Source organism: Ictalurus punctatus, chromosome 13 (assembly GCF_001660625.3).
Source record: "Ictalurus punctatus breed USDA103 chromosome 13, Coco_2.0, whole genome shotgun sequence".
In the NCBI taxonomy this organism is placed as follows: domain Eukaryota; kingdom Metazoa; phylum Chordata; class Actinopteri; order Siluriformes; family Ictaluridae; genus Ictalurus; species Ictalurus punctatus.
In genome coordinates this window covers 26795217-26819190 of record NC_030428.2, presented here as the reverse complement: position 1 = coordinate 26819190, position 23974 = coordinate 26795217, and the positions used below count along the sequence as shown (strand labels likewise).

The 23974-nt window shown below is 42.5% G+C and overlaps 1 protein-coding gene across 3 annotated transcripts; it reads right to left on the bottom strand.

The window, feature by feature from the left end:
- Positions 1 to 1429: 1429 nt before the first annotated feature.
- hdlbpb (high density lipoprotein binding protein b) lies at positions 1430 to 23954 on the bottom strand. 3 transcript variants are annotated; one of them, XM_017483245.3, is made up of 28 exons: positions 23867 to 23954; positions 21937 to 22016; positions 20864 to 20965; positions 19159 to 19307; positions 18864 to 19079; positions 18557 to 18763; positions 17974 to 18189; positions 17698 to 17904; positions 17493 to 17600; positions 17307 to 17411; positions 16563 to 16641; positions 16308 to 16447; positions 15353 to 15457; positions 14860 to 14973; positions 12703 to 12789; positions 11653 to 11784; positions 11296 to 11514; positions 9750 to 9971; positions 9447 to 9665; positions 8935 to 9073; positions 8659 to 8789; positions 8465 to 8569; positions 8230 to 8364; positions 6702 to 6845; positions 6454 to 6633; positions 6019 to 6135; positions 5758 to 5913; positions 1430 to 5125 (listed from the first exon to the last, which is right to left on the bottom strand). In XM_017483245.3, exons 3-28 carry the CDS (start codon positions 20937 to 20939, stop codon positions 5033 to 5035), a joined length of 3801 nt encoding a protein of 1266 aa, XP_017338734.1. In that variant the 5' UTR covers positions 20940 to 20965; positions 21937 to 22016; positions 23867 to 23954; the 3' UTR covers positions 1430 to 5032. The 3 variants fall into 3 exon arrangements, with proteins under 3 accessions (XP_017338734.1, XP_017338735.1, XP_047015165.1); XM_017483246.3 differs by having other exon boundaries at positions 23738 to 23876; XM_047159209.2 differs by lacking the exons at positions 1430 to 5125; positions 5758 to 5913 and having other exon boundaries at positions 6019 to 6329.
- Between the last annotated feature and the right edge of the window lie 20 nt (positions 23955 to 23974).

The following is a 23974-nucleotide window of genomic DNA, read 5'->3' as shown; positions in this document are numbered from 1 at the left end:
GCCGGCAACAAAAGTGAGTACACCCCTAAGTGAAAATGTCCAAACTGGGCGCAGAGTCAATATTATGTGTGGCGAGCATTATTTTCCAGCACTGCCTTAACCCTCTTGGGCACCAGAGCTTCACAGGTTCCACTGGAGTCCTCTTCCACTCCTCCATGATGATATCATGGAGCTGGTGGATGTTAGAGACCTTGTGCTCCTCCACCTTCCGTTTGAGGATGCCCCACAGATGCTCGATAGGGTTTAGGTCTGGAGACATGCTTGGCCAGTCCATCACCTTCACCCTCAGCTTCTTTAGCAAGGCAGGGGTCGTCTTGGAGGTGTGTTTGGGGTTGTTATCATGCTGGAATACTGCATACTGATCATGCTCTGCTTCAGTATGTCACAGTACATGTTCTCATTCATGGTTCCCTCAATGAACTGTAGCTCCCCAGTGCTGGCAGCACTCATGCAGCCCCAGACCATGACACTCCCACCACCATGCTTGACTGTAGGCACGACACACTTGTCTTTGTACTCCTCACCCGGTTCCCGCCACACACGCTCGACACCATCTGAACCAAATAAGTTTATCTTGGTCTCATCAGACCACAGGACATGGTTCCAGTAATCCGTGTCCTTAGTCTGCTTGTCTTCAGCAAACTGTTTGCGGGCTTTCTTGTGCATCATCTTTAGAAGAGGCTTCCTTCTGGAACGACAGCCATGCAGACCAATTCGCTGCAGCGTGCGGCGTATGGTCTGAGCACTGACCGGCTGACCCCCCACCCCTTCAACCTCTGCAGCAATGCTGGCAGCACTCATACGTCTATTTCCCAAACACAACCTCTGGATATGACGCTGAGCACGTGCACTCAACTTCTTTGGTGGACCACAGCGAGGCCTGTTCTGAGTAGAACCTGTCCTGTTAAACCGCTGTATGGTCTTGGCCACCGTGCTGCAGCTCAGTGTCAGGGTCTTGGCAGTCTTCTTATACCCTAGACCATCTTTATGTAGAGCAACAATTCTTTTTTTCAAATCCTCAGAGAGGTCTTTGCCATGAGGTGCCATGTTGAACTTCCAGTGACCAGTATGAGGGAGTGTGAGAGCGATGACACCAAATTTAACACACCTGCTCCCCATTCACCCCCGAGACCTTGCAACACTAACAACTCACATGACACCGGCCAGGGAAAATGACTAATTGGGCCCAATTCTCTACAATAAAACTATTTCTAATATATAAATAACGTAAGCAGTTTCTTTTCGTTATGCATGTCATTTTTTTTTACTCGTTCTTTTAAGGGGTGCCGATAATTCTGGAGCAGGGTTTTTCCAACCGCTTTGTCCCATTCCGTCTCCTCCTGTATTCCAGCGAATGCACTTCCCTAAATATATCACTTTGGCATATATACTGTTTTTTACATTAAGCAAAGAAACAAAAACAAACAGGTTTCGATTTTGAATCATTTTATTTTCGAGTAGGAAAAAAAAAAAAAAAAAATCAGACTGTCGCTGATAGGTTTATTGCAGCGTTGCATAATTAATCAAACCGTGTTCAAAATATCCTTTAATTACTGTTTAAGGCCGAGAGTCTTACCGTCTCTCGCTGCTGATAATCGGATGTTTGTCCATACGTAAACGCGCAAAAGTCACGCTAAAAGTCCACCGCGACTCTAAAGACCGAGAACTCGTGAAAAGGGGAAGAGGAAACGTTTCCTTCGCTTTACCCGAGCTTATCGTTACGGCGGATTATTTCTGCACTTTAACTGAAGATCCCGTTTGGTTTGTCTGTGGATTAGCGAGGAACTGAAATGCCCAACCCTTAATCTATAAACTCTAGGCGCACCGGGACTTGACGATCGTAGATAAAGTGAAGCAAAAAAAAACAAAAAAACCCCAAAAACATTCGAAACTTGTTGTATAACGGCATAAAAACGTTACGAGCGCATCACGCTGTGTACACTGTCGTTAGCAGCAGCAGGTTTGTTTTTCGTTTTTGCACGGTGAAAGCTTCAAAACTTTAAAAAAGAAAAAACATTTTTTAAAAAAATTGAAAGGAATCCATGAGGGACGGACGTGGGGAGGAAGAAAAGTTTCGTTTCTGTTCATAAATCTGTACACGTCGAAACGGCTGGAAACGTTTTAAAGGTGCGGTTTGTAATTTTAAAGAGCGCTTCCGAACCCGTGCTCATCACGGCGCTTCGAAATACTGTAATCCACGACGTTTCCACGTAATAGATCGGGATCGTTTCTTTGTTTAATGCTTCTGCTGTTAGTTTTTCCGGCCCTGAAATGACCTCCGTCGCCTTTTTTGTTGAAATTTTTCTTTTCTTCATCGAATAAGCCGTGTGTATATATATATACACACACATACGTTAGAGCGTGTGGGGTCGATTAGGGTAAGGGGGAGTTTTGTCAGTGTGTTTATTGTAACTTTTACTGTAAATTCACTTTTCAGTATTCGACGTTACAAACGGCATCTTTAAAAAGACCTTTTTTTTTTTCTTTTCTTTTTTTTTTTTTTTTTTCAAACCCTGCATTTAAAAAGTTCACCTCTGAGCATCTTATGTATCACTAAATGTGAAGTGAAAGCACATAATTACAGACAAACAAATATATATACACGCATTTGCAAATATGTACTATACAGATTAAATTAATAAATAAATAAATAAATATGGAAAAGAAAAAAAAAATCAGAAGATCAGCGTATAATAAATATTTTTCACAGATTCATCTCCAGATGAGAATTATATGGACAGCTACTGTATGGTTTCAAGACCAATAATAATAATAATAATGATAATAATAATAATAATAATAATAATAATAAAACAGTAAAAGGTTTTTTTATATACAGGAATAAGGGATGGCTAAAAGCACCAGACGCTTCTGCGGCCTCGTTTATAAACGCTGCGTACGCATAAAACTGTCCTCAAAAAGCATTAAAGCATTTTCATCATGGAAGTGTGTGTGAAGTTCTGAGACTGGTGGAAAAGTGAGGAACTGAAAAGGAAATCTGAAAAACTGATATTTACAGACAGGAGCTAAGATGTCCGTCTCAATGGACACATCAATGGACGCCATGTCGTGGCAAAAAAGTGGAACTCCTCCTGTTCTTGGGCATCCATCCATCAGTATAGCCATCCATCCATCCATCCATCCATCCATCACTATATCCATCCATCCATCCGTCAATCAGTATATCCATCCATCCATCACTATATCCATCCATCCGTCAATCAGTATATCCATCCATCCATCCATCTGTCAATCAGTATATCCATCCATCCATCACTATATCCATCCATCCATCCATCCATCCATCCATCCATCAATCAGTATATCCATCCATCCATCACTATATCCATCCATCCATCCATCCATCCATCAATCAGTATATCCATCCATCCATCCATCACTATATCCATCCATCCATTCATCAATCAGTATATCCATCCATCCATCACTATATCCATCCATCCATCCATCCATCCATCCATCCATCAATCAGTATATCCATCCATCCATCACTATATCCATCCATCCATCCATCCATCCATCCATCCATCCATCAATCAGTATATCCATCCATCCATCACTATATCCATCCATCCATCCATCAATCAGTATATCCATCCATCCATCACTATATCCATCCATCCATCCGTCACTATATCCATCCATCCATCCATCACTATATCCATCCATCCATCCATCCATCACTATATCCATCCATCCATCCATTCATCAATCAGTATATGCATCCATCCATCCATCCGTCCGTCAATCAGTATATCCATCCATCCATCCATCCATCCATCAGTATATCCATCCATCCATCCATCCATCAGTATATCCATCCATCCATCCATCCATCAATCAGTATATCCATCAATCCATCCATCACTATATCCATCCATCCATCCATCAATCAGTATATCCATCCATCCATCCATCCATCAGTATATCCATCCATCCATCCATCAATCAGTATATCCATCCATCCATCCATCCATCAATCAGTATATCCATCCATCCATCAGTATATCCATCCATCCATCCATCCATCAATCCATCAGTATATCCATCCATCCATCCATCCATCCATCCATCCATCAGTATATCCATCCATCCATCCATCCATCCATCCATCAGTATATCCATGCATCCATCCATCCATCCATCCACTCAAGATTCACCTTCTTGTGCATTCTGTGCAGTTTTTCAGCTCACCACGGTTGTACAGAGGTTATTTATCTCCACCGTGTGCGTAATTATTTTGCTATAACTATTCTCCCGTGTCGTTTTGAAGTGTCAGTAAATAAATTTCAATGCGTTCATTTAATTTATCATGAGTCGCAAACTCTTCGTTAGGCAACTGTACTTTAAAAAATTTTTTTTGCTGTTCTATTCGTTAGGATATTGCTATAGGAACTGCTGTTATCAAGTAAGTTTCATTCATAATGTTTCCTAGTAAGCCTAGTGCTGGCTGGAACTGACTGTTTTGTGCGTGCGCAAAGTTTTCTAAACCCCGAGGCCCTGATTGACACACGTTCATTAAAAGCTATTAAAAAAAACAAAACAAAACAAAAAAAAAACAACCACACAGTGAACTACGGGTTCTCTAAATTATAAAAGTGTAACGTCAGTGCCGGTAGAAATCCTAGCTAGTTTCGAGAGAGGTTCGGAATGACTCGAAGCGATTATTTAAAATCTAAAACGATTCACGTCCGCTAGTCGTCGCTAGGAACAGGAAACGAGCCACGTCTCGGGTTGAGACGGTAAAACGTGTGAAATTTCGTTAACGAGAGAACGGACACGAGTGCAGGTGACGCGAGTTCGGACGGGTCCGAACCGCCGCTGGCATTTAAAGAGACGGATACAGAAAAGAGCACGAGATCACCCCTGGGAGGAAGCTACATGTACATACTGAAAACGCTCTGTGATTTCTCCTTGACGTTTATAGGTACAGCAAGAAAGAGAGAGGGAGAGAGGGAGAGAGAGAGAGAGAGCGAGAGAGAGGGGTACGGATGAGTCACATCTCTCTCTTTCAGAACTTTTTGGGCCCCCAGGCGGACGTCTGTTTCGGCGCCACACCAGAGCCGAATGTAGGGAAGTCCTCAGCGCTGCTCATGTCAGGTGCCTGGACACACACACACACACACACACACACACACACACACACTTAATGATCAGAATGTCGACACAAACTCTTAAAACAACTTAGAATTGGCCTAGGATCTACATTTCCAACACTTTTACCCTAAAAAGGCCAAGATTCATGAATATGCATGATTATGCAAATGAGAAGAAACCGCCTCCAACGTCTCGTTTCAGTATTAAAATCTCAATTTGCGCCGGAATCTTTTCACTGATTTATTAAACATCAGCCGATCCCGCGTGACCATAACAACCAAGACGTGCAATTATACCGGGACGATTATGAACGGAAATTCGTATTAACTCTTAATGAATCGGTTATTAATTGGTTCGTCTGCGTTAAGAATAAAACGCGTGCGGATAACGTCGATTAGTTTCCGATAACAGCACATAGCGAAGTGTTTCGTTCCTCTTATACCACACAGACGCACACACACACACACACACACACACACACACACACGACGTGATGTTCCGACACTTATCAGAGAGTGTTAGGTGAGTTATCCCATTACTGTGAACAAGCCGTTACTATAGGAACGATGACGTATCGGAACGAGCGCGTTAATTTAATAAACTGTCAGGAAACGGATCGGCACCATCTGACCAGATCACCTTGCTGCTGCCCGGGACGTTCCAAGGGGCGTCTCTGACGACAAAGCCTTTAGCTGGGCCTCGGCCGTCCTCGTCTCCGCCTCCTCCTCCTCCCACAAACCGGGACGGAGGTTTCATATAGGCAGCCAACGTTTCCGTCTCAGTCACGCTCAACATCTGAGTCACACACACACACACACACACACAGGTAATGACAGAAACGTTAAATGAACAGGTCACTAAACCCGAAGGTTCTGCGTTACATTAGTATCTCCGACTCACATATTCCTCTTCCAGGTTGAGGAGATGGTCGACGGCTTTATCGACGTTCTCCGGCAGGCCTGTGACCGTCACTCTGTCGGGGTCGTCCGAGCCCGGCTGAGGAAACCTGGTGTCTACCTGGAAAACGCATGAAACGGATCGAGATAGAGAAACCCTGCAGAATGGGAGGTATAGACATTCCGGCGTTGCCAAATCCTCCATCGAACTGCTCCACCCTCTTCCAAACGAGTTTATTCTCTACCGAACGGTTCACGCTTGCTTTCTGCATCACAGTATTAAGTCTCTGTCAAACGGACCTTCTTCGGTATTCACTATAAAGAGTTAGGATTTGTTTCAGTAACGTGTTTTATGATCGAAAACGCTGCACTTTTATATTCTATCTAAAGATACGGATGGGCTACGGATCCGAAAGGTCGTCCGTGCAGGCTTACGCACTTTAAACTCCTCCATGAGTCTGCGGATGGCCTTGCCGCGAGCTCCGATGATGCGTGCGTGGACCCGGTGATCCAGCCGGATGTCCTCGCTCACCATCTCCTGCAGCTCGGCGACCATCTGCTCTATCGCCGCCTTGGCCTCCTCCACGTTCCGCTCGTAACCCCAGATCACTATGGCGTCCTGAGAAAAGGAGAAAGGTGAGGAGGTTTCCCGAGCCGGAACACGACACGGTGAAAACTCGTACGCACCTGCCGCTCGTCGCTCTTGTCGGGGAACTGCACGCTGACGTCGTGTTCTTTGCGGATCTGCGAGATCACGGCTCCTTTACGGCCGATGATTTTGGGGTGGTATTTGGGGTCGACCGAGAGGGTCACCTTGTAGCTCCGTAAGGCCTGTGAGGTGTGAATCGCACACTGTATACAGGTGCGTCTCGAAAAATTGGAATATTGTGGAAAAGTTCATTTTTTCTGTGAATTTAATTGAAAAAGTGGAACTTTCATATATTCTGGATTCGTGACACGTAAAGTGAAATATTTCGAGCCTTTGTTTGTTTTAATCTCGATGATTACGGCGTACAGCTCACGGACATCAAATATCCAGTCTCTCAAATTCTTAGAATAAGGGATTTATAATACAGAAATGTCGACCTTCTGAAAAGTGTGTTAATTTATGCGCTGATACTCGGTCGGGGTTTTAATCCTCTTGCAGGAATTACTGCATCGATGCGGCGTGGCATGGAGGCGATCCGCCTGAGGCACTGCTGAGGTGTTCTGGAGGTCCAGGTCGCTTTGAGAGCGGTCTTCAGCTCGTCTGTGTCGTCGGGTCTGGTGTCTCTCGTAGATTCTCTATGGGGTTCGGGTCAGGCGAGTCGGCTGGGCGATCGAGCACAGTAACACCACGGTCAGTAAACCAATTACTAGAAGTTTTGGCACTGTGGGCAGGTGCAGAGTCCTGCTGGAGAAGGAAATCAGCGTCTCCATAAAGCTCGTCAGCAGATGGAAGCATGAAGCGCTCTAAAATCTCCTGGTAGACGCTGCATCGACTCTCGACTTGAGAAAACACACTGGACCAACACCAGATGACATGGCAACCCAAATCATCACCGACTGTGGAAACTTCACTCTGGATTTCAAGCAGCTGGGATTCTGTTCCTCTCCACTCTTCCTCCAGACTCCGGGACCTTGATTTCCAAATGAAACGCAACGTTTACTTCCATCTTCCCCGTGATTGTGCTTGTGTGCCGAACCAGACTGAGAGATTAAAGACTCGGGAAACCTTCGCAGGTGTTTGGAGTTAATTCCCTGATTAGAGTCTTCTCAGGTCGACATCTCTGCTTTATAAATTCTTCATTCTAATATTTTGAGATACAGGACTTTTGATTTCTGTGAGCCGTAAGCCGTATTCATCGAGATTAAAAAAAAACAAAGGCTTGAAATATTCCACTTTATGCGTAATGAATCTAGAATACACGAAAGTTCCACTTTTTGAATTGATTTACGGAAAATCAGAACTTTTTGAGATGCACCTGTATACATATGTTAGAGATACTGAATTCGGAGCAGGAGATTAAACTGTTAAACACATCATGACTATTGATTTGTGAAAACAAAATGGCCGATATTCTTCATTATTAATACATTTTTAAAAAGGGCGAATGAAAAAAAAAACGGTGCGTGTTTATTACAGAATAAAGATGGTACGATGCCACTTTTTCTTCCTCGCCGATATAGATACCCATGTGATTTGTGCTACTACGCTGTGTTGCGCTCCCTTTACCCGCTCCTCCTGCTCTGCCTGGAGCTCCTTGACTCTGCACATCAGCGCCTGCTTGGCTCTCTCCACGCTGACCTCCTGCCCCATGACCTTTATCACGTCAGACTGCTGCTCAGCCTGAGGAACCCAGATGTTCACCTGCGTAGAGCCGATCGCGTCAGATCGCATCTACACCTGTCCTAAATACTGAACATTCACCTCTGATGATAAGGTCTGTGTCAGACCTACAGCACCGCACCTCGTAGTCCTCCATCATCTTCCTGATCCCGGCTCCTTTCTGGCCGATGATGTAGCCGTGCAGGTCATAAGGCACCTCCACGTCAACCGTCACAGGAACCAGCGCCTGGAAGAGCAGGACAAGAAGATGCTGCTATAAGACATTCGAATTCAGCGAGGTAGTAACGGACGCCGATAAATCGTTCGTTTCCTCACTAGCAGGGCCGATCGTGCCGGCTCGCACTTCTCCGCGCGACCCGTCACGATGATGATGTCACATTTCCGAGCCACGGAGTCCGTCTTCTCTGGGCTGGTGCCGTTGTTCTCCGCTGGAGACGTTTCCTGAGCTGGACACCAAACATACATACGGTGAAACATACAGAGTCACTATAGAAACGAGAAGGTGTTAGAACGAGCGCGTTACTCGAAACCCGCGAGCTGACCAATCAGAGAGAGAGAGAGAGAGAGAGAGAGAGAGAGAGAGACACACACCTGCTGTTTCCTCTCTCTCTGGGAATTTGATCTGGACCTCGTGGTCTCGAGTGATCTGCTGGATCCTGCAGCCTTTGGGCCCCATCATGGCTCTGTGGAAGCGCTGAGGAATCACCACCTCCACACTCACCTGAGACTCCTGCTCGTAACACACACACACACACACGGTGGTTTTATCTCTGGTTCTATTTCGCTGTGTTATGTCTCTATATTATAAAGCCTCACGTTTCTTGAGAAGTGTCAGGATAAGATAAACCGCAGTTAGAAGTTCTTTTTTTCTTCCAGGTGAAGGTAGGAACTAGTTGTTGAGGTGTGAGTGCTGGGGAAGGGGAACTGAAGAAACGTTGCACCACGTGCTCCACAGGAATCATGTGAATACATCGATATGTGTGGCCGTTTTATGATTTATTCATCATGAAAACCGTTCAATAACTCTACGTCCGCATGTAAGCATTATTCTACGCGCATATTTATAAATAAAGACCCTCCCCCTGGCTTTTCCTGATGCTCACCAGATCCTGAATGATCTCCTGGATGCGCTTCTTTGCAGCATCCACACACTCTCGGGCTCCTTTCAGAGTGATGCAGTCGCTGTGCGTTCCTGTACGAGGGAAACTAACGGCGACGCCACCGTACTCCTCCGTTAACTCCCTCAGCACCTGCCCTCGCCGACAAACAAAATGGCGATGATGCCGAGGGTCCACGACCATACTGTCCTCTATCACGTCCTCCTGTAGAGATACAGAGACAGAGGCGGTGATATAGACAGGCCGTGTGTGTGTGTGTGTGTGTGTGTGTGTGTTTCAGAGCAGTACCAGGTTTTTAATGAGGATCTCCAGCTCTTTCTGAGCGAGCAGCACTGCTTCCTCTCGGCCCATGATAGTGATACGCTCCTGCTCTGGTTCGTCAGGCGAAGGGAAGATGATGCGAGCTCCAGTCCGGTCACGTACTCGCCGAATGTTCGCCCCTCCTCGGCCAATCAGGAACTTGTGGTACTCGGGCTTGGCCTGCAGGTCTACTGAGAAATTGTTGACTTGCTGGAGGACAAAGACCAGAGAGATCAGGTTATATATCTATCCAATGCAGTATTTTATTCCCCCTAAAGCATATTAGGGAAACGTTTGTGATTATCAGAGTAATCATATGAACCGGGACCTCTCTTTTTTTATTTTTCTGCCTGCCAACAGCCAGTCAGATCACAGATAAGCAGACAAACGAATAGAAATGGAGAGGAGGCGGGACTTAGTGCAAGCCTGGTTCAGTAAGCTACTGGTACTGGTACTGAATTACTTAAAATAAATTTTTAAACATTTAATGTTTTTATTTTTTTCTTTCAGCACTCACCAGGAAACAAATGGTTAGCACAAGCTATTGAGAGCGAGAGAGAGAGAGAGAGAGAGAAAGAGAGAGAAACAAGTGCAAGACAAGAACGAAAGAAAGAAAGCGACACGAGAGACAAGAGACGGATGATGAGAAAAAAAAAGAGAGAAACAATGAAAAAGAGATGAGAGAAAGAAAGAGAAATGAATGAGGGACGAGAAAAAGAAACGAACAGTTAAACAAAAGAAAAAAGAAAGACGACAATACAGAAAGAAAGGAAGACAGGTGCGAGATAGAAACGAGAAAGAAAGAGAGACACGAGGCAGACAAGAGAAAGATGATAAGAACGAGAGAGAGACAAAGAAAAATGTTGAGACGAGAAAGAAGGAAATAAAAAAGAAAAAAAGAAAGAAATGAGAGACGGGAAAGAAATAGACGAAAGAAAGAAAGAAAGAAAGAAAAAGACGAGAGACAGACGAGAGAAAGAAAAAGAATTAGGAAAGAAAGGAAGACGAGGCCGACGAGAGAAAGAAAACCAATTAGGAAAGGAAGGGAGGAAAGAAAGAAAGAAGTATGGTAGACTGATGAAGAAAAATAGACAAAAGAAAGAAAGAAAGCAAAATAAATGAGACATGAAAAAGAAAGAAAGAAACCAAAGAAAAAAGAAAGACAGACTGATTTAGAAAGAACTAGACGAAAGAAAGAAAGAAAGAAAGAAAAAGCTGAGAGACAGACGAGAGAAAGAAAAAGAATTAGGGAAGAAAGAAAGAAAGATGAGACCGACAAGAGAAAGAAAAACAATTCGGAAAGGAAGGAAGGAAAGAAAGAAATAGGAAAGACTGATTAAGAAAAACAGACGACAGAAAGAAAGAAAGAAAAAGAATTCGGTAGGAAGGAAAGAAGGAAAGAAAGATGATAGACCGATCAACGAAAAATAGGCAAGAGAAAGAAAGAAAGAAGGACAGAAAGGAAGAGCGAGTGACCTCCGGTGCAAGGCGGCAGAAAGGAAAGCGTGTAAATGGACGCCGCCGTGTCTCTCACCTTCTCCTCCGCGAGCTGCAGTAGCTGTTTCTTGGCTCTCTCCACCTCTCCTGCAGGCCCACGGATGGTCACCCTGTCCACCCCCGAGCCCTCAGCGGGGAAGTGAATGTGAACGCCTCCACACTCCTCCATCACGGAGCGCACCAGACACCCCTTCGACCCGATCAGAGAGTTGTGCAGCTTGGCCGGGATGGTCACCTCCGTTTCCTTCAGATTGGCCTGGAGGACGTGACACGACGCGTGAGTGACCAGGCTTTAGCTCACGTCTCTACTCATATTACAGACTACTCGTCAAAAACGCCATTCGTTCTGTTCTTCTCTTTCTTTATCGCTTTCTCTCTCTGTTCTTTTTCTCACCAGGTCTCTCTGTATGGCGAGGATGCGCTCCCGCGCTGCCTCACAGTTACCCCTCTTCCCTGTGATCACGATCGTCTCCGAGTCGCTGTTCTCCGTGGGGAGGTCGATCTTCGTGTTGGTCTCTTCGCGGATCTGCAAGGAATCGCCGCACGTTTTATCACCTAAGACGTGAGATACGAAGCGCTTGGACACGTGCTGTTATAGGAAGATAATCAACGGACGCTTGAATGTCACAGCTACTCTCACCGCCCTCTATCACCGTGGCTTATTCTTCCGCAGTCTGTCAGCGAGGTACACTTTTTATTGATGGATAAATGACGTCCTACTTTTTGATCTATTAGATCGAGTTATCTCACGTAATGTAAATGAAATACTTTTTATGCCTGCGCCATAACCGGAAATCATCCGCACTTGTGAAGTGACCGAACCACAACGACCGACACACGTTATAGGATATACACTTACACAACCACGTTAAAACACTTAAAAAGAGCTCTTCGGTTGCCTTCAAATGACATCAGCACGACGCCGCTGAGATCTACCGCGCCCGGGAAAGGGGTTGCGTAAGACGGTCGCTTTAGCCGACTTTGGAGCTCTACGTACATTTACAATGACATCTCAGGCGCGCTACAGGGCTCGTTAGGTTTCAACTGATCCTTTTCAAAGTCCCCGGGTCAGACGCTTTATTTATCCGATCACATTTTTGGACATTTTATAAACGTATCTGTTTATTTTTAAGATTTAGTTCGTTATTTATTTAACGAATTAATTTATTTATTTAGTTCGTTTTATACGGACAAAAACGCACATTGCTTTGCACTGTTTATAAATCGGAGATTTAAAAAAAAAATAGTCTTTTCAGCCAGCATTTTTTTCCCCCGTTCGATACATTCTGAGAATCCGACTGAATCGAAATCACGATCGAGCCGGTATGGCGAACCGAATCGTGACCGGAGTGTTTCGTCACCTCGCCTCTAATGAACGATACGCTTTACCACACGGTAAACAATTTAAAGTGATCCAAACCGCCACTTTTCACGTTTTACTCACCTTTTTGATGTTGGCGCCGCCTTTGCCGATGATATTTTTGTGAAACTGCTTGAATATGGGAACAGATATCGAGTAGCTGCTTTCAACCTGATGAATAAATGAATAAGAACACACACACACACACACAACAAAACGATAAGGATATTATCTTGGCTGATGAAATCAGTTCTGTTATAAAGAAAATAAACCTTGTCCAATAGTGTGTAATCATGTAAAGCAGATTTAGCTTCAATCCGATGAACACTGTTATCAGATAAACACTGGATTTTAGCCCAGTAAGGACGTCCACCATTAATCTGAATATTACTTATTTATTTATTTACTTACACATTTATTTATTTATTTTCATTGGTGCACATACGCACAAGATAAAGCCGTTCAAGAGGGACTTGTTCACAGCCAGTAACCTTGAGTCGATTGTTCCTTCAGACTGAAAAGGATATGGATGTGAAAATATATTGTGTGCAGTAAAAAAACAAAACAAAAAAAAAACAAGAGAGCCTTTACCAGCAATATTTTGCTACCTAGATGTGTGCTGTTTATAGGAAAATAAGCATCGATGGCGTGGTGTGATGAAGCGGAGTCACTGTTACCGCACCGAAGTTGATTATTTTCCCATAACCGCACATCCTGAAAGACTTTTATTCCTTTTATACCACAGGCACTTGCTAAAGACTACATTTTTATATTTATTAAAGAGCAACAACGTCACGGCTTTATATCATATGTATATATATATATATATATATATATATCAGGGAAAAGAAACGTTACAGGGAGCAAAAAAAGAAGGAAGATAACGTTATATTTAAAAGTGCTTTACTGGGTTAGTAACAGTAGGTTCTTTGCTTCAGTCGGTGTGATTTCAAGAAATTATAACCTAAACCTAAACATTTTCAAAATGGCTACAGGAAGATCTGACGTTATAGCTGCTATAGCTGGGTTTTATAAAAAAAAAAAAAAAATACTTTCTGTGTAGGAGGATGCTCTGAAAATGTTAAAAATAAATATGCTTCTGGTGAAATGCAGTCTTTGGATTTATTAATATCCTAGAGTCCCTATAAGCAGAGTCGGCTATCATATGAAAAGAGCGTTGTTTAATTGAGCGTTATTTAATTCAACCAAACGAAGGGGGCGGGGAACCCTGGAGCACGGACGTAAAAATATATTTTCCAATCCCTGTTTTCTTATTTATTTATTTATTTATAAAAAATAATCTATTTATTCAGTTACTTTAAGTGTTTTAAGCTCAGGACACTTCCCCTCTCCACCAGCAGAGGTCACAATCATCAGAATACCAGCGTGACCTTTTAAATGCACTTCCTGGTTACTTGACTGTACACGCACATGCTTGTCACGGACTCTGCAAAGTTTGAGTAAGTCCTGAGTTTATTCTTCTCTGATCGCCCTGCCATAGATTCTTCTTGAAGATTTGATTATGTTTGATTTTGTCTATGACGTTCGCCCGCCTTAACCTTTACGATACTGGATTCTGATTTCAACTTGAGCTGTAGTGAAAATCAAAAATACCAAATAGTTTTATTTCTTTAATAACCCAGCGATTTGGCAATGATTTGGAAGAAAAAAAAAAGATCGATTGAAACATACTGAGCTCTGTAGTAGTGCCTGAGGTATCATTTTAACTGCAAATAGAGCTCCAAAGTCGGCTAAAATGACCGTGTTCCGCAATCCCTTTAATTAAATAGTTTATATCCATTTATAGTCGAATTTAACTCTGGGGAATGTCCACAAAACACTTCTGTTAGTTTCATTTATCACATACGTTATAGCAGCTATAACCAGTCGTTCCCTCTATCTGTTTTTTCTCTTGCTTGCTTTCGAGGCTAATAAAAAAAATTGCAGCTTGTCACGTTTAAAAAACAAACAAACATGACTGTTAGAAAGTGCGAACACCGGAGACTCCTACCATGAATGAGTGTCTTCTAATGGGAGTCTTCAATTTACCAACAATTAAACTGCAGTTACTATAGAAACAATAACGTATTAGACCGAGTGCATTAAAATAACCCTGTAGTTAAACGAATCTACTAAAACACATCAGATTACTGACTCGTATGTCCTCAGATTATTTCGTATTTTGTAAAAGCACTTGTACAGAAAAGATTTGAAGCACAGACACAGTGCAGGGATTCGTACCAGCTCGACCAGGAGTTTCTGGAGAAACTTGGCACATTTCTCCACCTCGTTCTTGGGCCCACGGAGCTGGACGATGTCGCTTTTCTGAGACTGGTCAGGAAACGTAATGATGACCTGCAGAAACGGCGCACGTCACTGTCATTTCTTTATCACATCATCTTTCTCAGGTAGCTTCCTAATTCTGCTGCGCCAATACTAGACTTGGTTTTGTTTTGCTTTTGGTGAACGATGAAAGGAAAGAGGAAAATGTTAAATGCGTAAATGTTTAAAGGTTAAATCAGTAAAACATTAAAACAGTGCTAAGCGTTAGAGCGTTGCTATGCTAATTATAATAATAATAATTAGATTATAAAGAGCGGAATGTCAAGCCAACATACTGTATTTACATTAACTGGCTTTGTATTTACGATAACTGGCCCCAGGAGACAAAAATCCAATCCAATCAGAATCCAATCGTTCACGATAGATTAGACTCAGTGATTGGTGGTAATACCTCAGGAAACTTGTCTCGCACTTCTTTGATCCTCTCTCCCTTTTGGCCGATGATGGTGCGGTGAAACTTCTGCTCTATGATCAGGTCTTTGGTGCGCTCGTTTTCCTGAGGAGGCACAAATGAACCCACTTGCACCATCACGCCAGATATTTCCACATATAGCACTAAAAAAGGAAGTCCTGGATGACCCGAGTTGCTCATTTCCTGCTTTAAAGAACTGTTTCTAAACCTGAAATAATCATAAAGGCACATTAAGTAAGATTTGTGGAAAAATATGATTTTTTTTTTTTTTTACTCATTGAGCCATTTCCACCTATGTACACAAAGCTCCGCCCCAAAACTTATGGTGGATCTACTAGAGTTAGCATGCTAACTTTTAGAGTTATCATTAGCAAGGACTATCATGACATCATGTTCAAGCTCACTCAGACATTCAGCTGCTTATTAAATTACAACGCTGTAAACGTGTCGATTCTGAAAGGGAGTTGGGGGCGTGTCTAGAACATGATTGACATTCTGGACCAGAATCAGGTTTCCAAACTGGGGTTTTTTCAGCTACTTAATACATTTGCTTCGAGACGATAGCTTTGACTATTTAAAAAATAGATATATTTTTTTTAGCATTTCTACAGAATTTTTAACATTATTTGTGTTAACAAGAAATGAAAAATATTGCCTATCACACCTTTTAAAGATGCCTTGAAATAAGTTATTTGCTGTTTATCCATGTTGCTGTGTTTGGGCATGATTCTTTTGATGTAATGATTTTACGTTACAGTTGATATTTTTTCCAGCCCAGAAAAAAAACGCACCCCACCAACAACTTTGGAGGGGAGGAAAAAAAATTACAAACTGCTCCTTTAATGCGTCTAATCTACATAATCCCTCAGGTGATGTGTCCAGAGTTAAAGGCTTGTCGTGTATATAGAGTTTATAGGCGTAACTCCAGCCTCACCATGCGCTGGGCCATGTCCATCAGTTCCCGGCGAGCCCGCTGCACTCCCTGAGGGTCGCCCTCGATGCGGACCAGCCCGCAGCGATCCGAGTCCTGAGGAATCCGCACCGACACTTTGTACAGCTCCTTGATCCGGTTTACTGAAAGATGATTTCATTCGTTACGCCGTGTTACTTCATTACTCCTGCATCTTTATTTATCTACAATGACCACTATACTATTTTAAACTCCTCCTTTTTTTTTTAAGATACTCACTATTTGCCCCGTTCTTGCCGATGAGGTGTCTATGAAAACGCTGGTCAATATTAATTTCTGTGTAGTCCATCCTCGACATCTGAGAACAGTGAAATAACTTTATTATATATATATATATATATATAAAACTATAACTGTTGGAAATTGCTGTGGTAGAAGAGGAATAAAACACCTCAGGGCATGCTGTTATAGGAAAATAATCAACAGTGTGGTGGTTACAATGACTCCGCTTCATCACACCGTCCCATCGCTGATTATTTTCCTATAACAGCATCACGTAAAGTGTTTTATTCCTCTGTTTAACTTCAAAAGAAACTACTAACACGGCTGGGTAACATTACTACACCTCCACCTGCATTACAATAGCACAATCTATGAATATGCATCATATGCAAATTAGAAACACCACCACCTGCTCCGATTATTCCACCTCTAACTCTTTCCCTGTAGCTTGTTTATGCTGTTACAAAAAGGTCTCGTTGTCACGATATATATATTTATTTATATTTATTTATATATATATATATATATATATATATATATAAATATATGTGTATGTAATTTATTATTATTTTTTGACAGTTTTTGTAACGTTAGCACGAAGTTACCTAGCTAGTTATCTTTGAAACCAAACCATCCCAAGAAGCAAACCCGACTGCACACTGAACCCATGACATCATGTATAAAAAAAAGTATTTAAAAAAAAAAAAATAATAAAAAAAATAAAATAAAAAATTCTCTGACCAGATCGTTAATAATCTCCTGTATTTGGGCCCGAGCTTGCTCCACTTCCTCAGTCGGGCCTTCCAGAACGATCCGCTCTTCTCCGTCTGTAAACTCGATGTGCACCTGTCCACAGGTAACATTCAAAACCTCACCACTTTGACTTGGAGTAATTTTACGTCTTTAGGTAAGCGTTTCCTGCCGTACCCTGGGGAGCTGCTGCGTGATGCGTCCGATGTTTTGTCCTTTCTTTCCTATGATGAATCGATGAAGCCAGGCTGGTGCGGTCACTTCCAATGCCATCGCACTCTTAGCCTGGAGAAACACACACACACACACACACACACACACACACATATAACGCACTGCACATACTTGGCAAAACAAAGCCTTCGCAGCTCCTTGCTCTCACCTTAGCGTACACCTGCGTCAGGGCAGGTCCCAGTTTGTCCGGTTCTCCTCTGAGGATAATGGTCTCAGAGCTGGAGTCTAGCGGGGGCATCTCCACCGACACCCCGGTGCTCTCCATGATCTCCTGCAGACTGTTGCCCTTTGGTCCGATGATGTATTTATGCTGAGACTTCTTCACTTCCACAGAGATGGTCGTCGTTTTCCGTTTCTAGACGGACAAACACGTGTCACTCTCCGAGCCCGTAGTGTGCACGGGTTACCGTAAAACAAACCTCACCTTCTCCTCGTAGATGGCGCGGATGCGTGTGATCGCCATGGCGACCGCTTCCTTCTCCCCAGTGATGACGATCTCGTCCTTAAGCAGGCTGGGAGGCGGGATGCTGATGCGCGCGCCTGTCTCTTGGCTCAGCTCCTGGACCAGTCGGTTGTACGCGCCGGCGATGAAGGGATGAAAGACTTTCTCCAGAGACAGACGCTCCACTGCACGCTTGTCCTGAAAGAGTATTACACGCACTACCGGTCAAAAGTTTGTGGACACTCGACTGAAATGTTTCTCATGATCTTAAAAATGTTTTGATCTGAAGGTGTGTGATTTAAACGTGTGAAATCGGTGTTGTAGACAAAAATATAATCGTGTCGTAAAGAAATCTATATTGGATGGAAAAATGCCACCTTCCGAACTAGATAGCAAACTAGGGCTGATGATGATGATGATAATAATAATAATGTAGATATTGTGATAAACACATGACTTTGTAAACTTGTACATATTAAAAATGTTCCCCTTTCCAGTGTTAAACATTTATTCATTTTTAATGGAATGCATTAGCAACTAGGAATGTCTAGTGTAATACTCGGACCTGTTCTGCAGAGATGAGCAGAATCTCGTGCCGGGCTTTCTCGATGCCCTCTTTGGTACCGGTGATGCGTATGTTAGCGTTCGGGTCGTCGGGACGGGGAATAGCGATCTTGGTGGCTGTTTTCAGTTCCAGCTCTTGTAATTTCTCTCCGTTTTTCCCAATCACGAAGCGATGGTGCTCCTTCGGAATGATGACCGTTGCCGAAGCCTACGGTACGTACGTGAACACGTTTAGACAAAAGCGTAAAAAAAGATAAACAGCCGTGTAAAATAAAAAGAAGTAAGAAGGAACGTCAGGTCATGGTCACCTGAGTCTGGAGTCGAGCCACGATTTCCTTCCGAGCCTTCATGACCGAGTCGAGCTTCCCCGTCACCATGATGGAAAGGCCTTGGTCTTTAGCCAGAGAGAGTTCGATGTGAGCGCCGGTCTTCTGCATGATATCCAAGCACACTTTCGCCTCTTCTCCTTCCCCGAACTGGCTGTTGTCCTTGTATCGGCGCTCCTCCGACGGCACGTGGAACACCTAAAACGCGAGCAGAGCGGTCAAACGAAGAAAACGACACGCCACTGTTCTGAAAGTCTATTACATTCCTGTTCAGAACCTGCGTAATGACTGAAGCTTTAATGGGTCGGATTTTGCTCCAAGCTCCCGCCGGATCTCCTGATCTGTCCCCCGGAGCACCTTTCTCCGGCAACGGAGGGAAGGCTTCCAGATAGGTAGGAATGTACGCTTCATCCTCCGAAACACCACCTGGAAAGGAGTCCAAAAGGAAAAACCGTCAGCGCGAACGCAGTGGAAAGTGTGCAATATCTCTGACTTCATTATGACCGTTTGATTTGATTTAAAGCCAGTTTGGTGAATACTTATTTATTTATTTATTTTAAAGCATATGTAATCGCTGCATGTTACGGGTGGGACGATGCGACAAAAATATCGTCTCACGGTTCTCGTCATTTCTACGATACACGATAGCGCGATAGGGAGTACCACTCTTTTAAACTTCAAATCGGACTCGTTTACTTAGCTTCTAATTGAATCTAGTTTTGAAATGATCTATTCGAGGTATTACGACACGTACGATCACGGTCGCAATAATATCGCGATACCGTCGCTCCCATCCCTACGGCGTACGCTGTTGAACAGCCAAGACGTGTTTCCGACGTTCCTTCGGGCCTCTCCGCTAACAAATGATAAAAGCTACAGTATAGCTACAAGCTCTTCATCGTGCGAATCATCAGACGGTTACCGCAAAAGACATTTTGTTTAGTAGCGATATTTTATTGACGCATACGTAGTGTCATCATAAGTCTGCATGTGTAAAAAGAAATAAATAAATGAAAATAAATTTAAATTTGAGAAACTGAAAGCAGAAATTATAATCAGAACCTTCTAATATATATATAAAAAAAAAATTGCCGCTATGACTTTTTAGTGTTAAAATGTCCACTGAAACCACACACGGTAACTTCGTGTCTAAATCGTCACACGTGAAGCGTGTGCGCGCACAACTTTTTAACCTTACGTGTCCGACGTCTTGTAGCTTCGGAGCGAGACTAACTGTTTTATCGATTGTGGGCGTGGCCTGTCATTTTATTATTATTTTCTTTCCCTCCCCTCAATGAGAAACAATCGGAGCTAGAATTTCTCGCCTACAGCTAGCTATACGATTTTCGCATGTTAAAACGGATTCAAGTTTGATGTCGCGGGTCACGTTCTCGGCTTTGTGCTAGTTTCCTCAACTGACTATTAACTACGCACGCTACGTCCGCTAGCCGAGGATTTTCGTTACGTCTTTCCGAGCGTTGTTTTTCTTACGCAAATTGAACGACAGGTCGTAGATCTTACGCAGCGATGAGTTGAAACCGGGGGGGGGGAAGAAGAAACGTTGCATCGAGCGCGTTCGAGGAATCGTTCGAGGAATCGTTCGAGGAATCGTTCGAGGAATCGTTCGAGCCGATCGTTCGGATATTCCGCTGTTTATATATTTCGCTGACTTGCCTGGAATCTTGCGATTCTTCGCTGCCGGTTCCTTTCTTGGTCGTTAGTGTGAACGTACAGACGGGTAACAAAGCGAAGCTGTCTCAGTGATCGAGCCCATTTTGGACAAATTTTAGAAATGACATTTCAGAAATACCTTATTATTATTATTATTATTATTATTATAGCAATCTCCTAGTTTATTTTCTGCTCGATATAAAGTGGTCTAAAGAGAAAACGGTGATATTCTCCTCTTTCACGGTGCGCGAGACAGAAACGTCGAGACTCTCACCTTACCGACGGCATGAAAGCCATCGTTACTAGAGTACCTGAGATCTGCGTGTCCTTCAGCCCACTACGGTGCTCGGCAAAACTCTCCTGAGTCAACACAGCCACCGAGCTCATGTTACAAGAGTTGATCCGCTTTCCCGCTGAGAGAAAGGTGTGGAGGGAGAGAGAGAGAGAGAGAGAGAGAACGAGAGAACAACAATAATACCTTGTGTTATAATGTCATTATTTTGCCACGGATGCTTTTGCCTTGTAATTTCATTTTTTTCTCTCTCAATTCTACCTCTAGGTTCCTCAGTAGGTCCTCCTAATCCTTAGTATGTGATTTCTGAGATTTAAAACGAAAAAGAAATAAATGTCTTCGCTGCTGGATAGTGCGCTGTGGTGTAAGAGGAATAAAACGCTTCAGGGCGTGCTGCTGTAGGAAAGTTATCGACTTTGTCGTAGTAACAGCGACCCGGCTTTACGTTTGCGACGCCGTCGTTGATTAGTTTCCTATAACGATGTGTTTTATTAATCGTCAATATCTATGTATTAAGGATAAAGTATTTATGGATGAGATCTACAGATCTGTATAAACACCTTAAAGTCTGACACAACCTTTTTTTTACGATTATCTTATGCCTTCTTTATGATTAATCGGTAGAAACGAGGACAATTTATTTGCCGACGTATTAAAGGTTAGAGAACCATTTGTGGGTGGTTAAAGAAAGGACGCACACTCCATAACTGCTCGAATGGAAAAACGTAGAAACGTTTCATTCATTTCATTATTATTATTTTTTTTTGAACGCATCGTCGCGTTACGGAATTTATTTCCATCTTCAGATTTGTTGGAAATATCCTGCTACTAAAAAAATACAAAAAAAAAAACCACTAAAGATTGTCATGTGTAAGCTAGTTGTTTGTTTTATTTGTTTGATTTTTAAAAAAAAAAAAAATGAATGAACTGCAAACGACAAATGTTTCGTTGATATTTTTATTTAACGTCGGAACAAAGGGTTTAAGATGAAAAAAGCAGCTGTACGATTATCCACTCGTTCCTGACGATTCCCTCCATGCCCGCGTTACCTAAAAAAGGTCACGTTTTAAGAGTGTAAACTCATCCACGTACCTGCAAAAGGTCGAAAACCAGAGAGTCCGTCCAGAAGGGTGCTACGGTAAGCTCTTCAGTGCTGGTCGGCGTTTTCAGTCCTGCGATCAACAGCACAGATTAAAACAGACGCCTGAACGTACGGCGAGAGCCGAGATCTCTACCTGCTCTCGGTGTAAACACACACACACACACACAAAGCAAAACGCACCCTGAGGGTGAGCAGAAACAGGGTGGAGACACGGCGCTGTCCTACGGGACGCGATGCTCACAGTGGTGCTATGGATAGCTTTGGCGTTACACACCAGGGATATAACCCGTGTGTGTGTGTGTCAGAAAGCAGCAAAAAAGAAAAAGCTGCCAGTGATGAAATCAGATCTCTTAGTCAGTACACTAGGCAGCAAAGGTTATGGATGTGGATCAAAAACATCACTTCCCATCATGCAATTTAAAAAAGAAAAAAAATTGGCATAAATAAAACACGCATCCACATCTGTGTACTTTATTAGGGCTGTAACGATACACCGTGAAACGATGCGCAAAGACGATACTTTAGCCGACGTCGGAGCTCTATTTGTGGTTAAAATGACGCCCCAGGCACTGCTACGGAGCTCGTTATGTTTCCATCGATCGTTTTCAAAGTCCCCTTTATTATGAAACGACTGTTTATAGGTTATATAACGTCAGTCAGAACACGAACTAACTTGTTCCACGTTTAGACGTTAAATATAATTATTAATAAGTATGATGTTGCGTTTGGGTGACGTATGAGTTTTTATATGTTTATTATGTGTTTTATATCACTATTTTTGTTCACTCAGGACCGCCAAATATTATCTTCGGTTTTGAAGAACACTTTAGGCTCCGCCCACTTCACAACGACGCTAAGTCTCGTATCACCGAAAAGCTTGTTTCTTCATATAAATAAATGTCCGTTTGTGTGTCGTTATGATTTTCTATTTCCTTTATAACTAGTTTTTTCCTTAATCGGTTTTTACTTTCGGTTTTTCCGTAGTTTATGACCTGCGCGAAATTTTACACGTCCTGTCCAGATTTAGAAATATATAAATATATAAACCAGGAGGAATTCCTTAAAATGTTGATTATTTTTCCATTAAATACTTAAATAAACACTTCAGTTCCAACTCTGACACACTACAAAAAAAAAATTTTGTACAAAAATGTTTTGGTTTGTTCATACAGACATGAATATTTAAACAGACCCGACCTCATTTGCATAAATCAATGCAAATTGTTTAAAACTATATTGTGTTACGTGATACTTTATTGTCTATTTCACATAAAATTCTCACCCCTTTTAACAATATTATTATTAAGAGCATCTACAAAGTGAAATAGATACTTTAAATAACAATAAAAAGAATCATCCAAACAGCAGATTTATTGGGTCTTATTATGTATGCAAAGTTATGTATACTTATTCAAATGAAGCCTCATTTGCATAACAAAGGTTTATGTTACAATACGATAGAATAATTTAAAAAGTATCAGAAATCAAACGGTTCAGTTCATTTAAGTGATTATAGATAAGAAGATGAGCGTTTTGTTTGTAAATAAATATATATATTTTAATAGAAGTAACCAGTGTGTTAGCAATGCGAAGGCATCACTTGGCTAGCTCGCTAAGAATCCTTAAAATTATGAGGGGATGGGATCTGAATAAAAGAAAATAAACGGTTGTTTTCTGTGGCTTTAAAATAAGCAATAAAAGAAAGAGCTTGTTGAAGTTGTTATCGTGTAAAACACCGGCTATGTTAGCATAGCATAGCAACAGCTAGCGCGCTAGCATGTAAACACCTACATTATAGCTCACGCGCTGCCGCTATAATCGTTTTCCTTCATGGATTAATTCACCGCTCGGACTGAAAAATACAGATATTAACCGTGTTAAATTGTACAACTTTATATAAAGCAGGAATTCTTAGCTAACCTAATCAGACGAGAAGAAGAGTCGCTTGTGTCGTTTTTGACAGCTGACAGTGTAAACACTGAGACTGATTCACTCCGCCGAGAGTCGGTTCTTCAAACGATGGTTCAT